The sequence below is a fragment of the Dicentrarchus labrax genome, unplaced genomic scaffold (assembly GCF_905237075.1).
Source record: "Dicentrarchus labrax unplaced genomic scaffold, dlabrax2021, whole genome shotgun sequence".
In the NCBI taxonomy this organism is placed as follows: domain Eukaryota; kingdom Metazoa; phylum Chordata; class Actinopteri; family Moronidae; genus Dicentrarchus; species Dicentrarchus labrax.
Genome location: NW_026136713.1, coordinates 10,125,068 through 10,145,047, shown reverse-complemented (window position 1 = coordinate 10,145,047; position 19,980 = coordinate 10,125,068). Strand labels below are relative to the sequence as shown.

The following is a 19,980-nucleotide window of genomic DNA, read 5'->3' as shown; positions in this document are numbered from 1 at the left end:
TGGATCAGCAGAGAAAAGATTATCTATCTATCTATCTATCTATCTATCTATCTATCTATCTATCTATCTATCTATCTGATCACTCTGTATTGTCTTACTTTATGTGTATTCCCAAGCTTACCCACTTGTATTTTTAACCATAACGTTTCACTCTTGACTCATACTGACTCTCAGACTGAGAAAAACAAAGGAGATATTGAAGAATTGAAGGTTCATTTAAAGGTTGGACATGAAGGGTGTGTAACGTTTGGATACAGTAGATTACACAGAGCAGACAGAGCATTGTTCCACACAAACCGATGATGGTGTTGTTTTACTTTACCACTGTTGGTGGTGCTGTTGCCTAAGCAGACTGTTTGTCCAACACCAGCTTTACCACAAGTCACCGCCCGTCTGTGAGGAAAATAGAGGATTGTTTTGTACTCGCTAAGACTCTATGGAAGGTGGCATTGTATGGATTTGACTTAAGATCACAAAACATACGGTCTATGCTGTGAGCGAAATAGGAGGCCTCTTTCCCTGTACGGATAACTGTAATTTTGGATCTGACATTTTTTGGGGAAAATGGATTTTCTGAAGAGCAAAGGCACCTCACTGGATTGGAGAGTCTCCATTTTGATTCTCTGCGTTGTTGCTGCGGTTAGCGGACAAATTCGTTATTCTATACCTGAGGAGATGAGGAAAGGGCTGTTTGTCGGAGACGTTGCTAAAGACCTGGGCTTGGATGTTAAAAGGTTGGTTTCTGGTCGGGCTCGACTCGCAATAGATGGCGATCACCAATATGTCGCGCTCAACCAGAACAAAGGGCATATCGTTGTCAATGAAAGAATTGACAGAGAAAAATTATGCGCCAAGAAATCCCCCTGTAGCTTTAGTCTAGAAATTGTCCTCGAAGATCCACTTGAATTGTTTTCCATTACCATCGAAATACAAGATGTAAACGACCATGCCCCTGCTTTTCCCAAAAAGGAAATTAATTTGGAAATAAGCGAATCGACGCCCACGGGGACTGTATTCCTTCTTGATAGCGCAGCTGATCCAGACGTGGGAATAAACTCGCTGCAAAGTTACTCTTTAAAAGCAAACGATCTTTTTGTTCTCAAACAACACACGCGAACGGATGGTAGTAAGTATGCTGAAATGATGCTTCACAGTGGTTTGGACCGCGAGAGACAAAGCGAGCATACGCTCATATTAACGGCTGCAGATGGTGGAGAACCGCAGAGGTCTGGAACAGTAAAGATACATGTAACTGTTCTGGACGCAAACGACAACGCACCCGTTTTCACACAGTCTGTATTCAAAGCATCTGTCTTGGAAAATGCTTTGCGTGGCGCAGTTATTGCCAGAGTCAGTGCCGTAGATGCGGACCAGGGTTACAATGGTAACATCACATATTCTTTCACCCACCTAGAGGAGGATTCCTCCTGTCCTTTCGAAATAAACTCGTACACCGGAGAGGTTAAACTCACCGGTGACATTGATTATGAGGTTTCTCCAAATTACGAAATAAATCTTCAAGCAAAAGATCCATGGGGTGTAGTCGGCGCCAGCAAATTGATAATTGAGATTGGAGATGTGAATGATAACCGTCCAGTTATCACAATGGCTTCATATTCGGGTAAAATTTCAGAGGATTCTACTCCGGGCACAGTTGTGGCCTTGATTAGTGTTCAAGATAAAGATTCCGGTAAAAATGGACAGGTGCATTTAAATATAGATGAAATTCTCCCGTTCAAAATTAAATCGTCTCTAAGAAACTATTACACATTGGTCACGGAGCAAGTTCTGGACCGAGAAAAGCTTTCTAAGTACAACATCACTCTCACTGCCACAGATGAGGGCTTGCCCGCCTTATCAAGCAGCAAAACCGTCGTTTTAGACGTTATTGATATTAATGACAACGCACCGGCTTTTAGCCAAAGTGTTTATAGCACTCAGGTAATGGAGAACAATTCTCCTGGTGGCACTCTGTTGCAGATCCACGCCACCGATCCAGATCAGGGTCAGAATGCGCGCATATCGTATTTTCTTATTGACGGTGATGTTAGTGGAAATCCGGTCTCTGCATATTTCTCCATTAATACAGAGAGTGGAGTCATTCAGTCTTTGCGTTCACTCGACTATGAACAAGTCAAAGAGTATAAAATACGAGTTAAAGCACAAGATGGAGGCTCGCCACCACTAAGTAGTAACACAACAGTTATTGTGCGTGTCCAGGACCAGAACGACAACCCCCCTCAGGTTCTTTACCCAGTCCAGACTGGTGGCTCTCTGGTGGCTGAGATGGTGCCTCGTTCAGCAGATGTGGGCTATCTGGTCACTAAAGTGGTGGCTGTTGATGTGGACTCTGGACAAAATGCCTGGCTCTCCTATAAACTGCAGAAAGCCACAGACAGGGCGCTGTTTGAAGTGGGCTTACAGAATGGAGAAATAAGAACTATCCGCCAAGTCACTGATAAAGATGCTGTGAAACAAAGACTGACTGTTATAGTGGAGGACAACGGGCAGCCCTCTCGTTCAGCTACAGTCATTGTTAACGTGGCGGTGGCGGACAGCTTCCCTGAAGTGCTGTCGGAGTTCACTGACTTTACACACGACAAGGAGTACAATGACAACCTGACTTTTTACTTAGTGTTGGCTTTGGCTGTAGTTTCCTTCCTCTTCATCACGTGTTTAGTGGTTATTATATCAGTGAAAATCTACAGATGGAGACAGTCTCGCGTCCTGTATCACTCCAATCTCCCTGTGATTCCATATTATCCTCCACGTTACTCAGACACTTTGGGGACAGGGACTCTCCAACACGTGTACAATTACGAGGTGTGCAGGACGACTGACTCCAGAAAGAGTGACTGTAAGTTCGGCAGAGCTGGTAGTCAGAACGTGCTGATAATGGACCCCAGTTCTACAGGGACGATGCAGCGGATACAGAGTGAAAAGAGCATCCTGGATGAACCAGACTCTCCTCTAGAGGTTAGTTAAACACTTTACCGTCACCTGTGTTTTGTAGATTAGTTTCTCGAACTTTTGCACGGTATACGTTCACTTTCAGCACCGTGGACAGCAGCTCAGTCAGTTTTCGCATCCTTATCTTTGCCTGCATTGTATAAAATTCGCAATACAGCCTACTTCTTGTGTTGGCCATCCATTCTTACCAGTAAAGTGAAATACTTGTTTCCATAATAAAAACATTCTCACAGCATTAACTATCTCGTAGCTCATGTAGATTTTGTTCTTACTTCAGGAACGTCCTCATTGTAATCACATTCTTTAGAATTTTGTTTTCATTGTATCCTTCTTTGACTTTGGATAGGTCGCTTTTATGCTTCATTGTCTACACTTTCATTGAATTAGTTATAATAAAATTGGCAATTTTAAAATTGCCCATTATGTACAAATATTTATTTCCACAGTACATAAAGGCTTATTGATTCTATTGGTTGATTTGATGGTGTTAGCAATGTGGTCTTAACTTAATTTGATGTTCAGCTTTTCGACTCTAAGGGACGCTGTTGGTCAGTAAAATGTTTTCTGTCTTGTGTCGTCATTCAGTCCATCCTCGACTGACTACACAGTAAATAAGACTCCCTGTGTTTTGTTGCGGTCCGAGCCACGTAAGAGAGAACATGGTCTCAAAGATTTGCGTGTAAAGATGTAAGACGTGTTTAGATGTAAACGCAAAACGGACATATCAATGATCTTTACCGTTATATCAGCTGGATATAAATAACCTTCTTTTCATTCTTTTGTTAACATGATGGCAACTCGAGGATCTATATGCGCAAGATGGCGATTGTTTTATGGACTGCGACGGCAAATGGGACTGCTTATGTTGCTGCTTCATGTTGTGAACATGGTAGGTGGTCAGATTCGTTATTCTATACCAGAGGAGATGAAGAAAGGCTCTGTTATTGGTAACGTTGCACAAGATCTTGGTTTGGATCTGAAAAGGCTCCGTTCTGGGCGGGCCCGTATCGTCACCGGGGAAAATATCCAGTACACCGAGCTGGAGACAGACAAAGGGATTCTTGTCGTGAATGAGAGAATAGACCGAGAGGAGCTCTGTGGAGACGTAACGCCGTGTAGCTTCAGCTTTGAGGTTATTTTAGAAAATCCAATCGAACTGCACAGAATAACTGTGGAGGTTTTGGATATAAATGATCACGCTCCCGTCTTCCCAAATAAAGATACTCCTGTGCGCCTCGAAATAAGTGAATCGGCTGTAGTTGGAGTCCAGTTTCCACTGCAGAGTGCAGAGGATCAAGATGTGGGGCAAAACGCTTTGCAAAATTATGTTTTGTCACCCAACGACAATTTTATTTTGAAGCAACATGCAAATCCAGATGGCAGTAAATATGTTGAAATGGTGCTCCAGAAGCCTTTAGATAGAGAGCAACATCCACATTTGTCTTTGAAATTAATCGCAGTTGACGGAGGAACTCCACAGAGATCAGGTACAGTTAATATAGATATTACCGTGTTAGATGTCAATGACAATGCTCCGGTTTTTAACCAATCCATGTATAAAGCATCTGTGATGGAAAACACGATGAAAGGCACTAGTATTGTTACAGTAAATGCCACAGACGCGGACAGCGGTTCAAATGGACTAATTTCATATAGTTTGTCTAAAATGAAAGGGAGTGCAGCAAATATATTCAGTATTGATGAAATCACAGGAACAATTTCTGTGGCTGGTCAAATAGATTATGAAAAGGACAGAAAATACGAGGTGAGGGTGGAGGCAAAGGATCAGGGTGGCTTAACGGGAACAAGTAAAGTTATATTAGATGTTTTTGATATTAACGACAATGCCCCAGTTATAAATATTATGTCATTTTCCAGCCCTGTATCCGAGGATGCGCGTCCTGGTACAACAATTGCTGTTTTGAACATAAAAGATGCCGATTCTGAGAAAAATGGGCAAATCAAATGTTCCATTGATGGAAAACTTCCTTTTAAGATCGATTCATCTTTAACAAACTATTACAATTTAATCTCAGATCAGTATTTTGATAGAGAATCCGTCCCAGAATATAACATAACAATAACAGCCACGGACTTGGGGTCTCCCCCTCTTTCCAGTTCAACAAAACTACATCTTAAAATATCTGACGTAAACGACAACCCACCATTATTTGATAAAAACAGCTATTCTGCTTATATCACAGAGAATAATTCCCCCGGAGTTTCCATATTTGCGGTTAGTGCGCGAGACTCTGATTGGAATCAAAATGCGAGAATCTCTTATCTTTTAGAGGAAATACAAGTCAATGGTAGTCCAGTTTCTACTTATGTGTCTTTAAACTCTGAAACTGGAGTCCTTAACGCGGTCCGTTCCTTTGATTATGAGCAAATTAAACAGCTTCAGTTAATCGTCAAAGCTCAGGATGGAGGCTCCCCTCCACTCAGTAGCAATGTGAGTGTGAAAATAATGATCCAGGACCAGAACGACAACCCCCCTCAGGTTCTGTACCCAGTCCAGACTGGTGGCTCTCTGTTGGCTGAGATGGTGCCTCGTTCAGCAGATGTGGGCTATCTGGTCACTAAAGTGGTGGCTGTTGATGTGGACTCTGGACAGAATGCCTGGCTCTCCTATAAACTGCAGAAAGCCACAGACAGGGCGCTGTTTGAAGTGGGCTTACAGAATGGAGAAATAAGAACTGTCCGCCAAGTCACTGATAAAGATGCTGTGAAACAAAGACTGACTGTTATAGTGGAGGACAACGGGCAGCCCTCTCGTTCAGCTACAGTCATTGTTAACGTGGCGGTGGCGGACAGCTTCCCTGAAGTGCTGTCGGAGTTCACTGACTTTACACACGACAAGGAGTACAATGACAACCTGACTTTTTACTTAGTATTGGCTTTGGCCGTAGTTTCCTTCCTCTTCATCACGTGTTTAGTGGTTATTATATCAGTGAAAATATACAGATGGAGACAGTCTCGCGTCCTGTATCACTCCAATCTCCCTGTGATTCCATATTATCCTCCACGTTACTCAGACACTTTGGGGACAGGGACTCTCCAACACGTGTACAATTACGAGTTGTGCAGGACGACTGACTCCAGAAAGAGTGACTGTAAGTTCGGCAGAGCTGGTAGTCAGAACGTGCTGATAATGGACCCCAGTTCTACAGGGACGATGCAGCGGATACAGAGTGAAAAGAGCATCCTGGATGAACCAGACTCTCCTCTAGAGGTTAGTTAGATAAGCCAGCTGGGTCTATGTGCGTTTTTTTTATCTATCTATCTATCTATCTATCTATCTATCTATCTATCTGTCTATCTATCTAATATTGCATTGTTAAAACCGCTGATTCATGTTGTCATTTTCAGCACCATGGACAGCGTAACATTTTGCATCACCTTATAAAATGCTATCTGTTAAAGTCTCCATAGATGCAGCTTTCTAAAACCACATCCTCATGAATTAATCTTATACGAACTTTATTATGTAACTATGTTTTATTAGTAAAATGCATTTTGAGGGAAACTAAGTTGTCCAATGATGTTCAAACTTCAAAGCGTAAACTTTGCTGCCAAATTTTCACTTTGTTGTTTATACAATAATCTTGTTCAATATGAAAGGATGCTGTCTGATATAATGGCTCTTGCAAAAGTTGATGTAAGAACAAAATGATGTTAAAATAATGTTGCGCTGCTGAAAAGCATATTGCAGAACCTGAATCCTCCTACAATTCTCTTCAGAATATTAAAGGGACTAGTCTTCTTTCTGCCTTTTCTGTGTATATAACTGTTCAGCATGACCAAAGATAATTGTTGCTGTCAACTTATTTATTAGGAGAGTGCATTAATTCCACATCAGTCTTTATCAGAGTTTGTAAACTTTTGAATCACTGGGAGTCATTAACATGGTCTTAAAATTAAAATATTCATATTTCCCTTAAAGACAACAATTACATATATTTTTTATTTTAAATAGGTTGTCTAATTTTTTTCTTTCTGATCCAGTCCACTGTTTTTGAATCGTTTCAGAATGAGATTTCATTTTCAGTTATTTTTGACGGAACGTTTTGCGTTCGACGTAATTTTTTATGATATAATATGCTGATTTGAAACGTGTTTTAATTTATAGCTTCCTTAGTAGTCATTCCAAAGTGATTTCCACACGAGGTGTGTTCAGTTTGTCTATATACAAGTCTAAGTATAGCAGGGGCATCATTTGTTGTTCACCTTTTAGGCTCTAAGGGACGCTGTTGGTCAGCAACAATATTTTCTCTCTTCTGTCGTCATTCAGTCCATCCCCGACTGACTACTCAGTGAAGAAGGCTCTTTCTGTTTTATCGAGGTTCAGAGCGAACGTGTTCTCACACACTTGCATATAAACGTTGAAGACGTCTCTAGGTGTTACCAGGTAACAGATTTCACAACCTGATTTACGGTCATATCAGTTGGATTTTCATTCTTTGTTGCCACGATGGCAACACGAGGATTTCTCACCAGCATATCCGCAAGATGGCTATTGTTTTATGGACTGCGACGGCAAATAGGACTGTTTATGTTGCTGCTTCATGTTGTTAACATGGTAGGTGGTCAGATTCGTTATTCTATACCAGAAGAGATGAAGAAAGGCTCTGTTATTGGTAACGTTGGACAAGATCTTGGTTTGGATCTGAAAAGGCTCCGTTCTGGGCGGGCCCGTATCGTGACCGGGGAAAATATCCAGTACACCGAGCTGAAGACAGACAAAGGGATTCTTGTCGTAAATGAGAGAATAGACCGAGAGGAGCTTTGTGGAGACGTAACGCCGTGTAGCTTCAGCTTTGAGGTTATTTTAGAAAATCCAATGGAGCTGCACAGAATAACTGTGGAGGTTTTGGATATAAATGATCACGCTCCAGTCTTCAAAAATAAAGACAGGCCCATTAGTTTTGAAATAAGTGAATCAGCTGCAGTCGGAGTCCAGTTTCCACTGCAGAGTGCAGAGGATCTAGATGTGGGGCAAAACGCTTTGCAAAATTATGTTTTGTCACCAAACGACAATTTTATTTTGAAAGAGCATCCAAATCCAGACGGAAGCAAACATTGTGAAATTGTGCTCCAGAAGCCTTTAGACAGAGAACAGCGTCCCAGTTTGTCTTTAAAATTAATCGCAGTTGACGGAGGAGCTCCACAGAGATCAGGTACAGTGAATATAGATATTACCGTGTTAGATGCTAACGACAACGTTCCGGTTTTTAACCAATCCGTGTATAAAGCATCTGTGATGGAAAACACGATGAAAGGCACTAGTATTGTTACAGTAAATGCCACAGACGCGGACAGCGGTTCAAATGGACTCATTACTTATAGTTTGTCTCAAATGAAAGGGAGTGCAGCGGATATATTTAATATTGATGAAATCACAGGAACAATTTCTGTGGCTGGTCAAATAGATTATGAAAAGGACAGAAAATACGAGTTGAGGGTCGAGGCAAAGGATCAGGGTGGCTTAATCGGAACAAGTAAAGTTATAATTGATGTTTTTGATATTAACGACAATGCCCCAGTTATAAATATTATGTCATTTTCCAGCCCTGTACCTGAGGATGCGCGTCCTGGTACAACAATTGCTATTTTAAACATAAAAGATGCCGATTCTGAGAAAAATGGGCAAATCAAATGTTCCATAGATGTAAAACTTCCATTTAAGATCGAATCATCTTTAACAAACTATTACAATTTAATCTCAGATCAGTATTTTGATAGAGAATCTGTCTCAGAATATAATATAACAATAACAGCCACGGATTTAGGGACTCCCCCCTCTTTCCAGTTCAAGAAAGCTACATCTTAAAATATCTGACGTAAACGACAACCCACCATTATTTGATAAAAACAGCTATTCTTCTTATATCACAGAGAATAATTCCCCCGGAGTTTCCATATTTGCTGTTAGTGCGCGAGACTCTGATTGGAATCAAAACGCGAGAATCTCTTATCTTTTAGAGGAAATACAAGTCAATGGTAGTCCAGTTTCTACTTATGTGTCTTTAAACTCTAAAACTGGAGTGCTTAACGCGGTCCGTTCCTTTGATTATGAGCAAATTAAACAAGTTCAGTTAGTCGTCAAAGCTCAGGATGGAGGCTCCCCTCCACTCAGTAGCAATGTGACTGTGAAATTAATAATTCGGGACCAGAACGACAACCCTCCTCAGGTTCTGTACCCAGTCCAGACTGGTGGCTCTCTGGTGGCTGAGATGGTGCCTCGTTCAGCAGATGTGGGCTATCTGGTCACTAAAGTGGTGGCTGTTGATGTGGACTCTGGACAGAATGCCTGGCTCTCCTATAAACTGCAGAAAGCCACAGACAGGGCGCTGTTTGAAGTGGGCTTACAGAATGGAGAAATAAGAACTATCCGCCAAGTCACTGATAAAGATGCTGTGAAACAAAGACTGACTGTTATAGTGGAGGACAACGGGCAGCCCTCTCGTTCAGCTACAGTCATTGTGAACGTCGCGGTGGCGGACAGCTTCCCTGAAGTGCTGTCGGAGTTCACTGACTTTACACACGACAAGGAGTACAATGACAGACTGACTTTTTACTTAGTGTTGGCTTTGGCCGTAGTTTCCTTCCTCTTCATCACGTGTTTAGTGGTTATTATATCAGTGAAAATCTACAGATGGAGACAGTCTCGCATCCTGTATCACTCCAATCTCCCTGTGATTCCATATTATCCTCCACGTTACTCTGGCACTTTGGGGACAGGGACTCTCCAACACGTGTACAATTACGAGGTGTGCAGGACGACTGACTCCAGAAAGAGTGACTGTAAGTTCGGCAGAGCTGGTAGTCAGAACGTGCTGATAATGGACCCCAGTGCTACAGGGACGATGCAGCGGATACAGAGTGAAAAGAGCATCCTGGATGAACCAGACTCCCCTCTAGAGGTCAGTTAGGATAACCTATCTTTCTTTCTTTCCTCTGTGCATTTAGGTAATTGCATTGATAGAGAGCAGCTGAACACTGAACTGTCACTTTCAGCACCATGGACAGCATCACAGTTAGTTTGGGTCAGTTCGTAAGAATTTTCCTTTTGCAACCCCCCTTTGCAGTTTCAGCAGTAGTTTTCAACTCTATTTCATGCAAAATATGTTGATATTAATTTATTTTACTTTTCCAAAACATGATAGTGTTGTGCACAGCATTTACAGCCAACCTTTTTCATTTAGTTAATATACAATCTGCACATGAATTTCTCAGTTAAAAGTGTAGCAAGCATCAGTCATTATAACATATTAGTGCTTATTATATATTGCTTATTCTTTATTGTTTGATTCACCAGAATCTCTCATCGCATGTTTTGATGACATTTGCTGCACTACATGAAGTTCAAACTACTTCCTACATTTGTACTGTTCATCACTACTTAACATAAGAACAGTTACATTTAACTGTAGATTAAAGGGGAGTGTTGTACCCAAGCCTTTATATTACAAAGTGATTAAATTGTTTTAATGGAAGGGTCTGATAGAGGGGTCAATGATGCAATTTTGAAATGAACGTGTTGACATTTTTATACTGGATTGCTTGTGTAGAATTTCTCTTTAGTTGGACTGTGTTTTATGGCAAGTTGATTCTTTTTTGGAGATTACATATTATTTTAATTTTATTTTTGTAGTTCTCCTGCTTACTGTTTCCAGTCCTAAGATATGCTGTGTTGTATGGGATCACAAATTATGACGGCCTCTGAGTACTAATGAATCTATCATATGCTAATTAATGTATTTGTTTCAATTTTGAGGTATGTGATTGTTGATGGTATTATTCCTCTCTATAATGGGAACTGCCAGTATTCAGTTTCTATGAAAATAGTACTTGCAATAATCTTACGTCCTCATGTTGATATTCATTGACTGGACTCTAAGGGACGCTGTCGGTCAAGTAAAAACAAATCTGAACAGTGTTTCAGGCGGTGCCTTTCACCATTCTGCTCTGTGGAGAGTCGATATGCTTTAACAGCGTTGAGTTTGGCGCAGACTGGCTTTGCTTTGACATTTTTTACACTACCAGAGAAAGGAAGCTGGAAATACGAATATTTTCATCATAAACGGCACCTGTATTGCGTTATTGTTAATCATTTGGAATTGTAAAAGAAGTTTTTCGATGGTATAATTTCATATCATTTATTTGGAAACATGGATTTCGGAAAATTTGTCTCCCGGACTCTAAGATGGCGTTGCCACAGCCTGACGTCGCAAAGACTTCTCTTTATTCTTTGTCTCAGTCATATTGCCTCTGGTCAGATACGTTATTCTATCCCAGAAGAGATGAAGAAGGGATCCCTTATTGGTAATGTCGCTTTGGACCTTGGAATAGACATGCAGAGGCTCCGCTCTGGCCGGGCCCGTATCGTGACCGGAGAAAGCATCCAGTACACCGAGCTGAAGAAAGACAAAGGGACTTTGGTCGTGAATGAGCGAATAGACCGAGAGCAGCTTTGTGGAGACGTGACGCCGTGTAGCTTCAGCTTTGATTTGATTTTAGAAAACCCGATGGAACTACACCATGTTACGGTCGAAGTATTGGATATTAATGATAATTCACCTTCCTTTCATCAGCACGACATGCAGCTGACCATCGGAGAATCAGCAGCACCGGGAGCGCGTTTTGTTTTACCCACAGCCAATGATCCTGATGTAGGAGTTAACGGGCTTCAGGACTATAATTTATCTCCAAATGAAAATTTTATTTTAAAAAAGCATTCAAATACTGACGGAAGAAAATATGCGGAGATGGTACTTGAGAAACCGCTGGATAGGGAGCGATATCCAAGTCTGTCTCTAAAGCTGATAGCAGTGGACGGTGGAACACCGCAGAAATCTGGTACAGTAAATATAGATATCACTGTCCTAGATGTTAACGATAACTCTCCGGTTTTTAATCAGTCATTCTACAAAGCTACTGTAATGGAAAATGCCGCAAAGGGTACCTATATCATCACTGTGAATGCAACTGACGCAGATAGCGGATCAAATGGTTTGATTTATTATTCTATTTCCAAAATGCAAGGCAGTATTGACAGTATATTCGAAATTAACAAGACAACGGGTGTCATATTTCTCGCAGGACAGGTTGACTATGAAAAAGCTAAGAAGTATGAAATTCGCATTGAAGCAACAGACCAAGGAGCTTTAACAGACTCGAGTAAAGTCATAGTTGAGGTGACTGACGTAAATGATAACCCACCTGTTATTAATGTGATGTCATTCACTAGTCCTGTCTCAGAGGATTCTCCTCCTGGTACAACTATTGGGATTATAAATGTGAAAGATCTTGATTCAGGTGATAACGGACAAGTAAATTGTAGAATAGAACAAAATGCGCCTTTTAAGATTAAATCTAGTTTAAGGAATTACTACACTTTAGTGACAGACACTGTATTAGATCGTGAAAGTGTTTCAGAATATAACATCACTGTTGTTGCGACAGATGCAGGAATTCCGTCTCTTTCGACAAAGAAAACATTTAATGTAAAGGTCTCTGATGTAAACGATAATGCTCCAGTCTTTACACAAGGCGTTTACGACGCGTTTATTACAGAGAATAACTCTCCAGGGGTTTCTGTTCTCACTGTTAGGGCGCAAGATCCTGATGAAAACCAAAATGCACGTATATCTTACATTCTGGATGTTAATGACATAGGCGGGTCTCCAGTCTCTCAATATGTTTCTGTAAATGCAGAAAGTGGAGTAGTACACGTAGTGCGCTCATTTGATTATGAACAAATCAAACAGCTCGTTTTCGTTGTCAAAGCTCAGGATGGAGGCTCCCCTCCACTCAGTAGCAACGTGAGTGTGAAAATAATGATCCAGGACCAGAACGACAACCCCCCTCAGATTCTGTACCCAGTCCAGACTGGTGGCTCTCTGGTGGCTGAGATGGTGCCTCCTTCAGCAGATTTGGGCTATCTGGTCACTAAAGTGGTGGCTGTTGATGTGGACTCTGGACAGAATGCCTGGCTCTCCTATAAACTGCAGAAAGCCACAGACAGGGCGCTGTTTGAAGTGGGCTTACAGAATGGAGAAATAAGAACTATCCGCCAAGTCACTGATAAAGATGCTGTGAAACAAAGACTGACTGTTATAGTGGAGGACAACGGGCAGCCCTCTCGTTCAGCTACAGTCATTGTTAACGTGGCGGTGGCGGATAGCTTCCCTGAAGTGCTGTCGGAGTTCACTGATTTTACACATGACAAGGAGTACAATGACAACCTGACTTTTTACTTAGTGTTGGCTTTGGCTGTAGTTTCCTTCCTCTTCATCACGTGTTTAGTGGTTATTATATCAGTGAAAATCTACAGATGGAGACAGTCTCGCGTCCTGTATCACTCCAATCTCCCTGTGATTCCATATTATCCTCCACGTTACTCAGACACTTTGGGGACAGGGACTCTCCAACACGTGTACAATTACGAGGTGTGCAGGACGACTGACTCCAGAAAGAGTGACTGTAAGTTCGGCAGAGCTGGTAGTCAGAACGTGCTGATAATGGACCCCAGTTCTACAGGGACGATGCAGCGGATACAGAGTGAAAAGAGCATCCTGGACGAACCAGACTCTCCTCTAGAGGTTAGTTAAACAACGTAGCTTCATCTCTGTTCCTTAATTTCTTTTTCTGTGTTTAACAGTGAATTGTAGCGCGCTATACAGTCATTTTCAGCACCATGGACAGCATCGCACTCTGCATCTCTTACTCGGTGCAAAACGTCTGTATTAATTTAAAGAACTGCTAAACATTATATTATTCTTTCGTTATATTATTTCAATTCTTTTTAATTGTTTTACAGGCATCGCTTGGGCGTGTTATTTTGTCTTTATGCGGGTTGATAACATTCTAGTTTCTATATATGCTAGTACAGTGTGGATGATCTCAGGAGCATCGTAATATGCATTAAATCGTCATGACACAAACTGAAACACATGGTTTACATCAATCAAAAATGTCCCTTACACTGCTCTCATTTAAAATCAATTTAGCGAAACATCTTTTCTTTCCCAGCGCTTCCCCGAGTCATGATAGAATCGTAGTGATATTTTTGTTTGTTCATTTCTTTGATGCGTTATGTAATGCTGTTGTTATATTATTATATTTTATATTTGCATTGTTAGAGCTAAGTACATAAAAACAATTATGATAAAACTCAGGGTCAGATTAATATTTTGAGGTGTTTTTGTGGAGTACTATGTTGAAATATTTTGATTAACCACCAATCAAATGTAGTCAAACACTAAATGTCCCAGATATAATATATGTAGCATGGTGTTACTGATTTTGGGCTCTAAGGGACGCTGTTGGTCAATTCAACAGAATGTCGAAAACATTATCACACAGTCCCCTCCCTTACCGCCGTGGCCTGTGAGAGAAAAGGAGATTGTGTGCATTATATGGGATGACATTCGAGGAAAACAGACGCGCATTAATTTATGAATACATTCAAATACTGAATTGAAAAGACAACAGAAGTCTTCTTTAGATGAACATTACTGTGTATTTATTCAGAATAGGTGCCGTGTTTGGACCTTTGTAGAGCATATTTTCGTTTTTTCCTTTTGCTATGGCTTGTGGAATACCTCCCGACACTCGGTGCGTAAAATGGCGCTTTGGCTGCGGACATAATTTGCGTCTTCTTTTCTTCCTTTTTATCTGAATATGGTCAGTGGACATATCCGATATTCAATCCCAGAGGAGATGAAAAAAGGCTCTCTAATCGGTAATGTAGCACAGGACCTTGGTTTGGATCTGAAAAGGCTTCGTTCTGGTCGGGCCCGTATCGTGACCGGAGAGAGCATCCAGTACACGGAGCTGAAGACAGACAAAGGGATTCTAGTCGTCAAAGAGAGAATAGACCGAGAGCAGCTTTGCGGAGACATAACGCCGTGTAGTTTCAGCTTTGAGGTGATTTTAGAAAACCCTATGGAGCTACATCAAATTACAGTTGAAATAACAGACATAAATGATCATTCGCCCACGTTCAAAAGAGATAAAATCCAGTTTGAAATAAGCGAAACAGCTAATACTGGTGCTCGTTTTACATTGACTAGTGCAGAGGATCCAGATGTGGGTGTTAACGGACTCAGAGAATATTTTTTGACCGAGAATGACAATTTTGTTCTGAAGCAAAACTCTAATGCAGATGGAAAGAAATATGCAGAGATGGTGTTACAGAAGCCATTAGACAGAGAAACAAACCCTAGTCTGTCTCTAAAGCTCATAGCCGTAGACGGTGGAACTCCGCAGAGATCTGGTACAGTAAATATAGACATAACTGTTCTTGATGTCAATGATAATGCACCTGTATTTAACCAATCTGTGTACAAAGCCACAGTGCTTGAAAACTCTCCAAGAGATACTTACGTTACCACTGTTAATGCCAGTGACGCTGATTTCGGGTCAAATAGTGTTATAACGTATTATTTTTCAGATCTCAATAGTGGTCTCAGTGATTTGTTTACAGTTAATGAAGAAAGTGGTGCTATTTCAATAACAGGTTTAATTGATTATGAAAAAGACAAAAAGTACGAACTCAGAATCGAGGCAAAAGATCAGGGAGGTTTAACGGATTCAAGTAAAGTAATAATTGAAGTAACTGATGTAAATGACAACGCCCCTATTATTAGCGTTATGTCATTCACTAGTCCTGTGTCAGAGGATTCTCCTTCTGGTACAACTATTGGCATTATAAATGTGAAAGATCTTGATTCAGGTGATAACGGACAAGTGAACTGTAAAATTGAACAAAATGCACCTTTTAAGATTAGATCTAATTTGAGGAATTACTATACTTTAGTAACCGACACTGTACTAGATCGAGAAAGTGTCTCAGAATATAACATCACTGTTGTTGCGACAGATGCAGGAATGCCTCCTCTCTACACAAAAAGAACATTTCATTTAAAGGTTTCTGATGTGAACGATAATGCTCCAGTGTTTTCACAAGGTGTTTACAATGCGTTTATTACAGAGAATAACTCTCCAGGGGTTTCTGTTCTCATGCTAAGGGCTAGAGACCCTGATGAAAACCAAAATGCACGTATATCTTACATTCTGGAAGATGCTAATATCGGCGGGTCTCCAGTCTCTGAATATGTTTCTGTAAATGCAGAAAGCGGAGTAGTACACGTCGTCCGCTCATTTGATTATGAACAAATCAAACAGCTGGTTTTCGTCGTCAAAGCTCAGGATGGAGGCTCCCCTCCACTCAGTAGCAATGTGAGTGTGAAAATAATGATCCAGGACCAGAACGACAACCCCCCTCAGGTTCTGTACCCAGTCCAGACTGGTGGCTCTCTGGTGGCTGAGATGGTGCCTCGTTCAGCAGATGTGGGCTATCTGGTCACTAAAGTGGTGGCTGTTGATGTGGACTCTGGACAGAATGCCTGGCTCTCCTATAAACTGCAGAAAGCCACAGACAGGGCGCTGTTTGAAGTGGGCTTACAGAATGGAGAAATAAGAACTATCCGCCAAGTCACTGATAAAGATGCTGTGAAACAAAGACTGACTGTTATAGTGGAGGACAACGGGCAGCCCTCTCGTTCAGCTACAGTCATTGTTAACGTGGCGGTGGCGGACAGCTTCCCTGAAGTGCTGTCGGAGTTCACTGACTTTACACACGACAAGGAGTACAATGACAACCTGACTTTTTTACTTAGTGTTGGCTTTGGCTGTAGTTTCCTTCCTCTTCATCACGTGTTTAGTGGTTATTATATCAGTGAAAATCTACAGATGGAGACAGTCTCGCGTCCTGTATCACTCCAATCTCCCTGTGATTCCATATTATCCTCCACGTTACTCAGACACTTTGGGGACAGGGACTCTCCAACACGTGTACAATTACGAGGTGTGCAGGACGACTGACTCCAGAAAGAGTGACTGTAAGTTCGGCAGAGCTGGTAGTCAGAACGTGCTGATAATGGACCCCAGTTCTACAGGGACGATGCAGCGGATACAGAGTGAAAAGAGCATCCTGGATGAACCAGACTCTCCTCTAGAGGTTAGTTAAATAAGCCAGCTGGGTCTATGTGCGTTTTTTTTTATCTATCTATCTATCTATCTATCTATCTATCTATCTATCTATCTATCTATTATGCATTGATAAAAACTGCTGATTCATGTTGTCATTTTCAGCACCATGCACAGCGTAACAGTTTGCATCACCATATAAAATGCTGTCTGTTAAAGTCTGCATTGATGCAGCTTTTTAAAAGCACATCCTCATGACTTAATCTTATACAAACTTTATTATATAACTATATTTTATTAGTAAAATTCATTTTGATGGAAACTAAGTTGTCCAATGATGTTCAAACTTCAATTCGCAAAGTTTACTGCCAAATTTTCACTTTGTTGTTTATACAATAATCTTGTTCAATATGAAAGGATGCTGTCTGTTATAATGGCTCTTGCAAAAGTTGATGTAAGAACAAAATGATGTTAAAATAATGTTGCGCTGCTGAAAAGCATATTGCAGAACCTGAATCCTCCTACAGTTCTCTTCAGAATATTAAAGGGACTAGCCTTCTCTCTGCCTTTTCTGTGTAACCTTATATAACTGTTCAGCATGCCCAAAGATAATTGTTGCTGTCAACTTATTTATTAGGAGAGTGCATTAATTCCACATCAGTCTTTATCAGAGTTTGTAAACTTTTGAATCACTGGGAGTCATTAACATGGTCTTAAAATTAAAATATTCATATTTCCCTTAAAGACAACAATTACATATATTTTTTATTTTAAAAAGGTTGTCTAATTTTTTTTTCTTCTGATCCAGTCCACTGTTTTTGAATCGTTTCAGAATGAGATTTCATTTTCAGTTATTTTTGACAGAACGTTTTGCGTAATTTTTTATGATATAATATGCTGAGTTGAAACGTGTTTTAATTTATAGTTTTCTTAATAGTCATTCCAAAGTTATTTCCATACGAGGTGTGTTCAGTTTGTCTATATACAAGTCTAAGTATAGCAGGGGCCTCATTTGTTGTTCACCTTTAAGGCTCTAAGGGACGCTGTTGGTCAGCAAAAATATTTTCTCTCTTCTGTCGTCATTCAGTCCATCCCCGACTGACTACACAGTGAAGAAGGCTCTTTCTGTTTTATCGAGGTTCAGAGCGAACGTGTTCTCTCACACTTGCATATAAACGTTGAAGACGTCTCTAGGTGTTACCAGGAAACAGATTTCACAACCGGATTTACTGTCATATCAGTTGGATTTTCATTCTTTGTTGCCACGATGGCAACACGAGGATTTCTCACCAGCATATCCGCAAGATGGCTATTGTTTTATGGACTGCGACGGCAAATAGGACTGCTAATGTTGCTCCTTCATGCAGTTAACATCGTAGGTGGTCAGATTCGTTATTCTATACTAGAGGAGATGAAGAAAGGCTCTGTTATTGGTAACGTTGCACAAGATCTTGGTGTGAATTTGAAAAGGCTCCGTTCTGGGCGGGCCCGTATCGTGACCGGAGAAAATATCCAGTACACCGAGCTGAAGACAGACAAAGGGATTCTTGTCGTGAATGAGAGAATAGACCGAGAGGAGCTCTGTGGAGACGTAACGCCGTGTAGTTTCAGCTTTGAGGTTATTTTAGAAAATCCAATGGAGCTGCACAGAATAACTGTGGAGGTTTTGGATATAAATGATCACGCTCCCGTCTTCCCAAATAGAGATACTCCTATCCGCCTCGAAATAAGTGAATCAGCTGTAGTTGGAGTTCAGTTTCCACTGCAGAATGCAGAGGATCTAGATGTGGGGCAAAACGCGCTTCAAGATTATGTTTTGTCACCCAACGACAATTTTATTTTGAAGCAACATGCAAATCCAGATGGCAGTAAATATGTTGAAATGGTGCTCCAGAAGCCTTTAGATAGAGAGCGACATCCACATTTGACTTTGAAATTAATCGCAGTGGACGGAGGAACTCCACAAAGATCAGGTACAGTGAATATAGATATTACGGTGTTAGATGCTAACGACAACGTTCCGGTTTTTAACCAATCCGTGTATAAAGCATATGTGATGGAAAACACGATGAAAGGCACTAGTATTGTTACAGTAAATGCCACAGACGCGGACAGCGGTTCAAATGGACTCATTACTTATAGTTTGTCTAAAATGAAAGGGAGTGCAGCAAATATATTCAGTATTGATGAAATCACAGGAACAATTTCTGTGGCTGGTCAAATAGATTATGAAAAAGACAGAAAATACGAGTTGAGGGTCGAGGCAAAGGACCAGGGTGGCTTAACGGGAACAAGTAAAGTTATAATTGATGTTTTTGATATTAACGACAATGCTCCAGTTATAAATAGTATGTCATTTTCAAGCCCTGTATCCGAGGATGCACCCCCTGGTACTACGATTGCTATTTTAAACATAAAAGATGCCGATTCTGAGAAAAATGGGCAAATCAAATGTTCTATAGATGGAAAACTTCCCTTTAAGATCGAATCATCTTTAACAAACTATTACAATTTAATCTCAGATCAGCATTTTGATAGAGAATCCGTCTCAGAATATAGTATAACAATAACAGCCACGGATTTAGGGACTCCCCCTCTTTCCAGTTCAAGAAAACTACATCTTAAAATATCTGACGTAAACGACAACCCACCATTATTTGATAAAAACAGCTATTCTTCTTATATCACAGAGAATAATTCCCCCGGAGTTTCCATATTTGCTCTTAGCGCCCGAGACTCTGATTGGAATCAAAACGCTAGAATATCGTATCTTTTAGAGGAAATACAAGTCAGTGGTAGTCCAGTTTCTACTTATGTGTCTTTAAACTCTGAAACTGGAGTGCTTAACGCGGTCCGTTCCTTTGATTATGAGCAAATTAAACAGCTTCAGTTAATCGTCAAAGCTCAGGATGGAGGCTCCCCTCCACTCAGTAGCAATGTGAGTGTGAAAATAATGATCCAGGACCAGAACGACAACCCTCCTCAGGTTCTGTACCCAGTCCAGACTGGTGGCTC

General features: G+C 40.9%; 4 protein-coding genes and 1 pseudogene across 4 annotated transcripts in view; all 5 read left to right on the top strand.

Moving 5' to 3' along the window:
- Positions 1 to 347: 347 nt before the first annotated feature.
- On the top strand, positions 348 to 16,638 carry LOC127374270 (protocadherin gamma-A11-like; the record flags this gene model as incomplete). Its single annotated transcript, XM_051419420.1, has 2 exons — positions 348 to 2,244; positions 16,264 to 16,638. Coding segments are annotated over exons 1-2 (2,055 nt in total), but the record flags the coding sequence as incomplete, so codon positions are not given.
- Positions 3,588 to 6,211, top strand: LOC127374240 (protocadherin gamma-A3-like). The gene has a single exon (XM_051419391.1). It carries the CDS (start codon positions 3,758 to 3,760, stop codon positions 6,209 to 6,211), a length of 2,454 nt encoding a protein of 817 aa, XP_051275351.1. The 5' UTR covers positions 3,588 to 3,757.
- On the top strand, positions 7,299 to 9,902 carry LOC127374239 (protocadherin gamma-A3-like; annotated as a pseudogene).
- On the top strand, positions 10,990 to 13,583 carry LOC127374245 (protocadherin gamma-A3-like). The gene has a single exon (XM_051419396.1). The coding sequence runs from the start codon at positions 11,142 to 11,144 to the stop codon at positions 13,581 to 13,583; it is 2,442 nt and encodes an 813-aa protein (XP_051275356.1). The 5' UTR covers positions 10,990 to 11,141.
- Positions 16,639 to 18,298: 1,660 nt separating the features above from the next.
- LOC127374227 (protocadherin gamma-C5) overlaps positions 18,299 to 19,980 on the top strand; it is a 145,348-nt gene continuing 143,666 nt past the window's right edge. Inside the window, exon 1 of the mRNA XM_051419324.1 lies at positions 18,299 to 19,951. Coding sequence (XP_051275284.1) covers positions 18,314 to 19,951 — 1,638 coding nt within the window. The 5' untranslated portion in view covers positions 18,299 to 18,313. The remainder of the gene's footprint in view (positions 19,952 to 19,980) is intronic.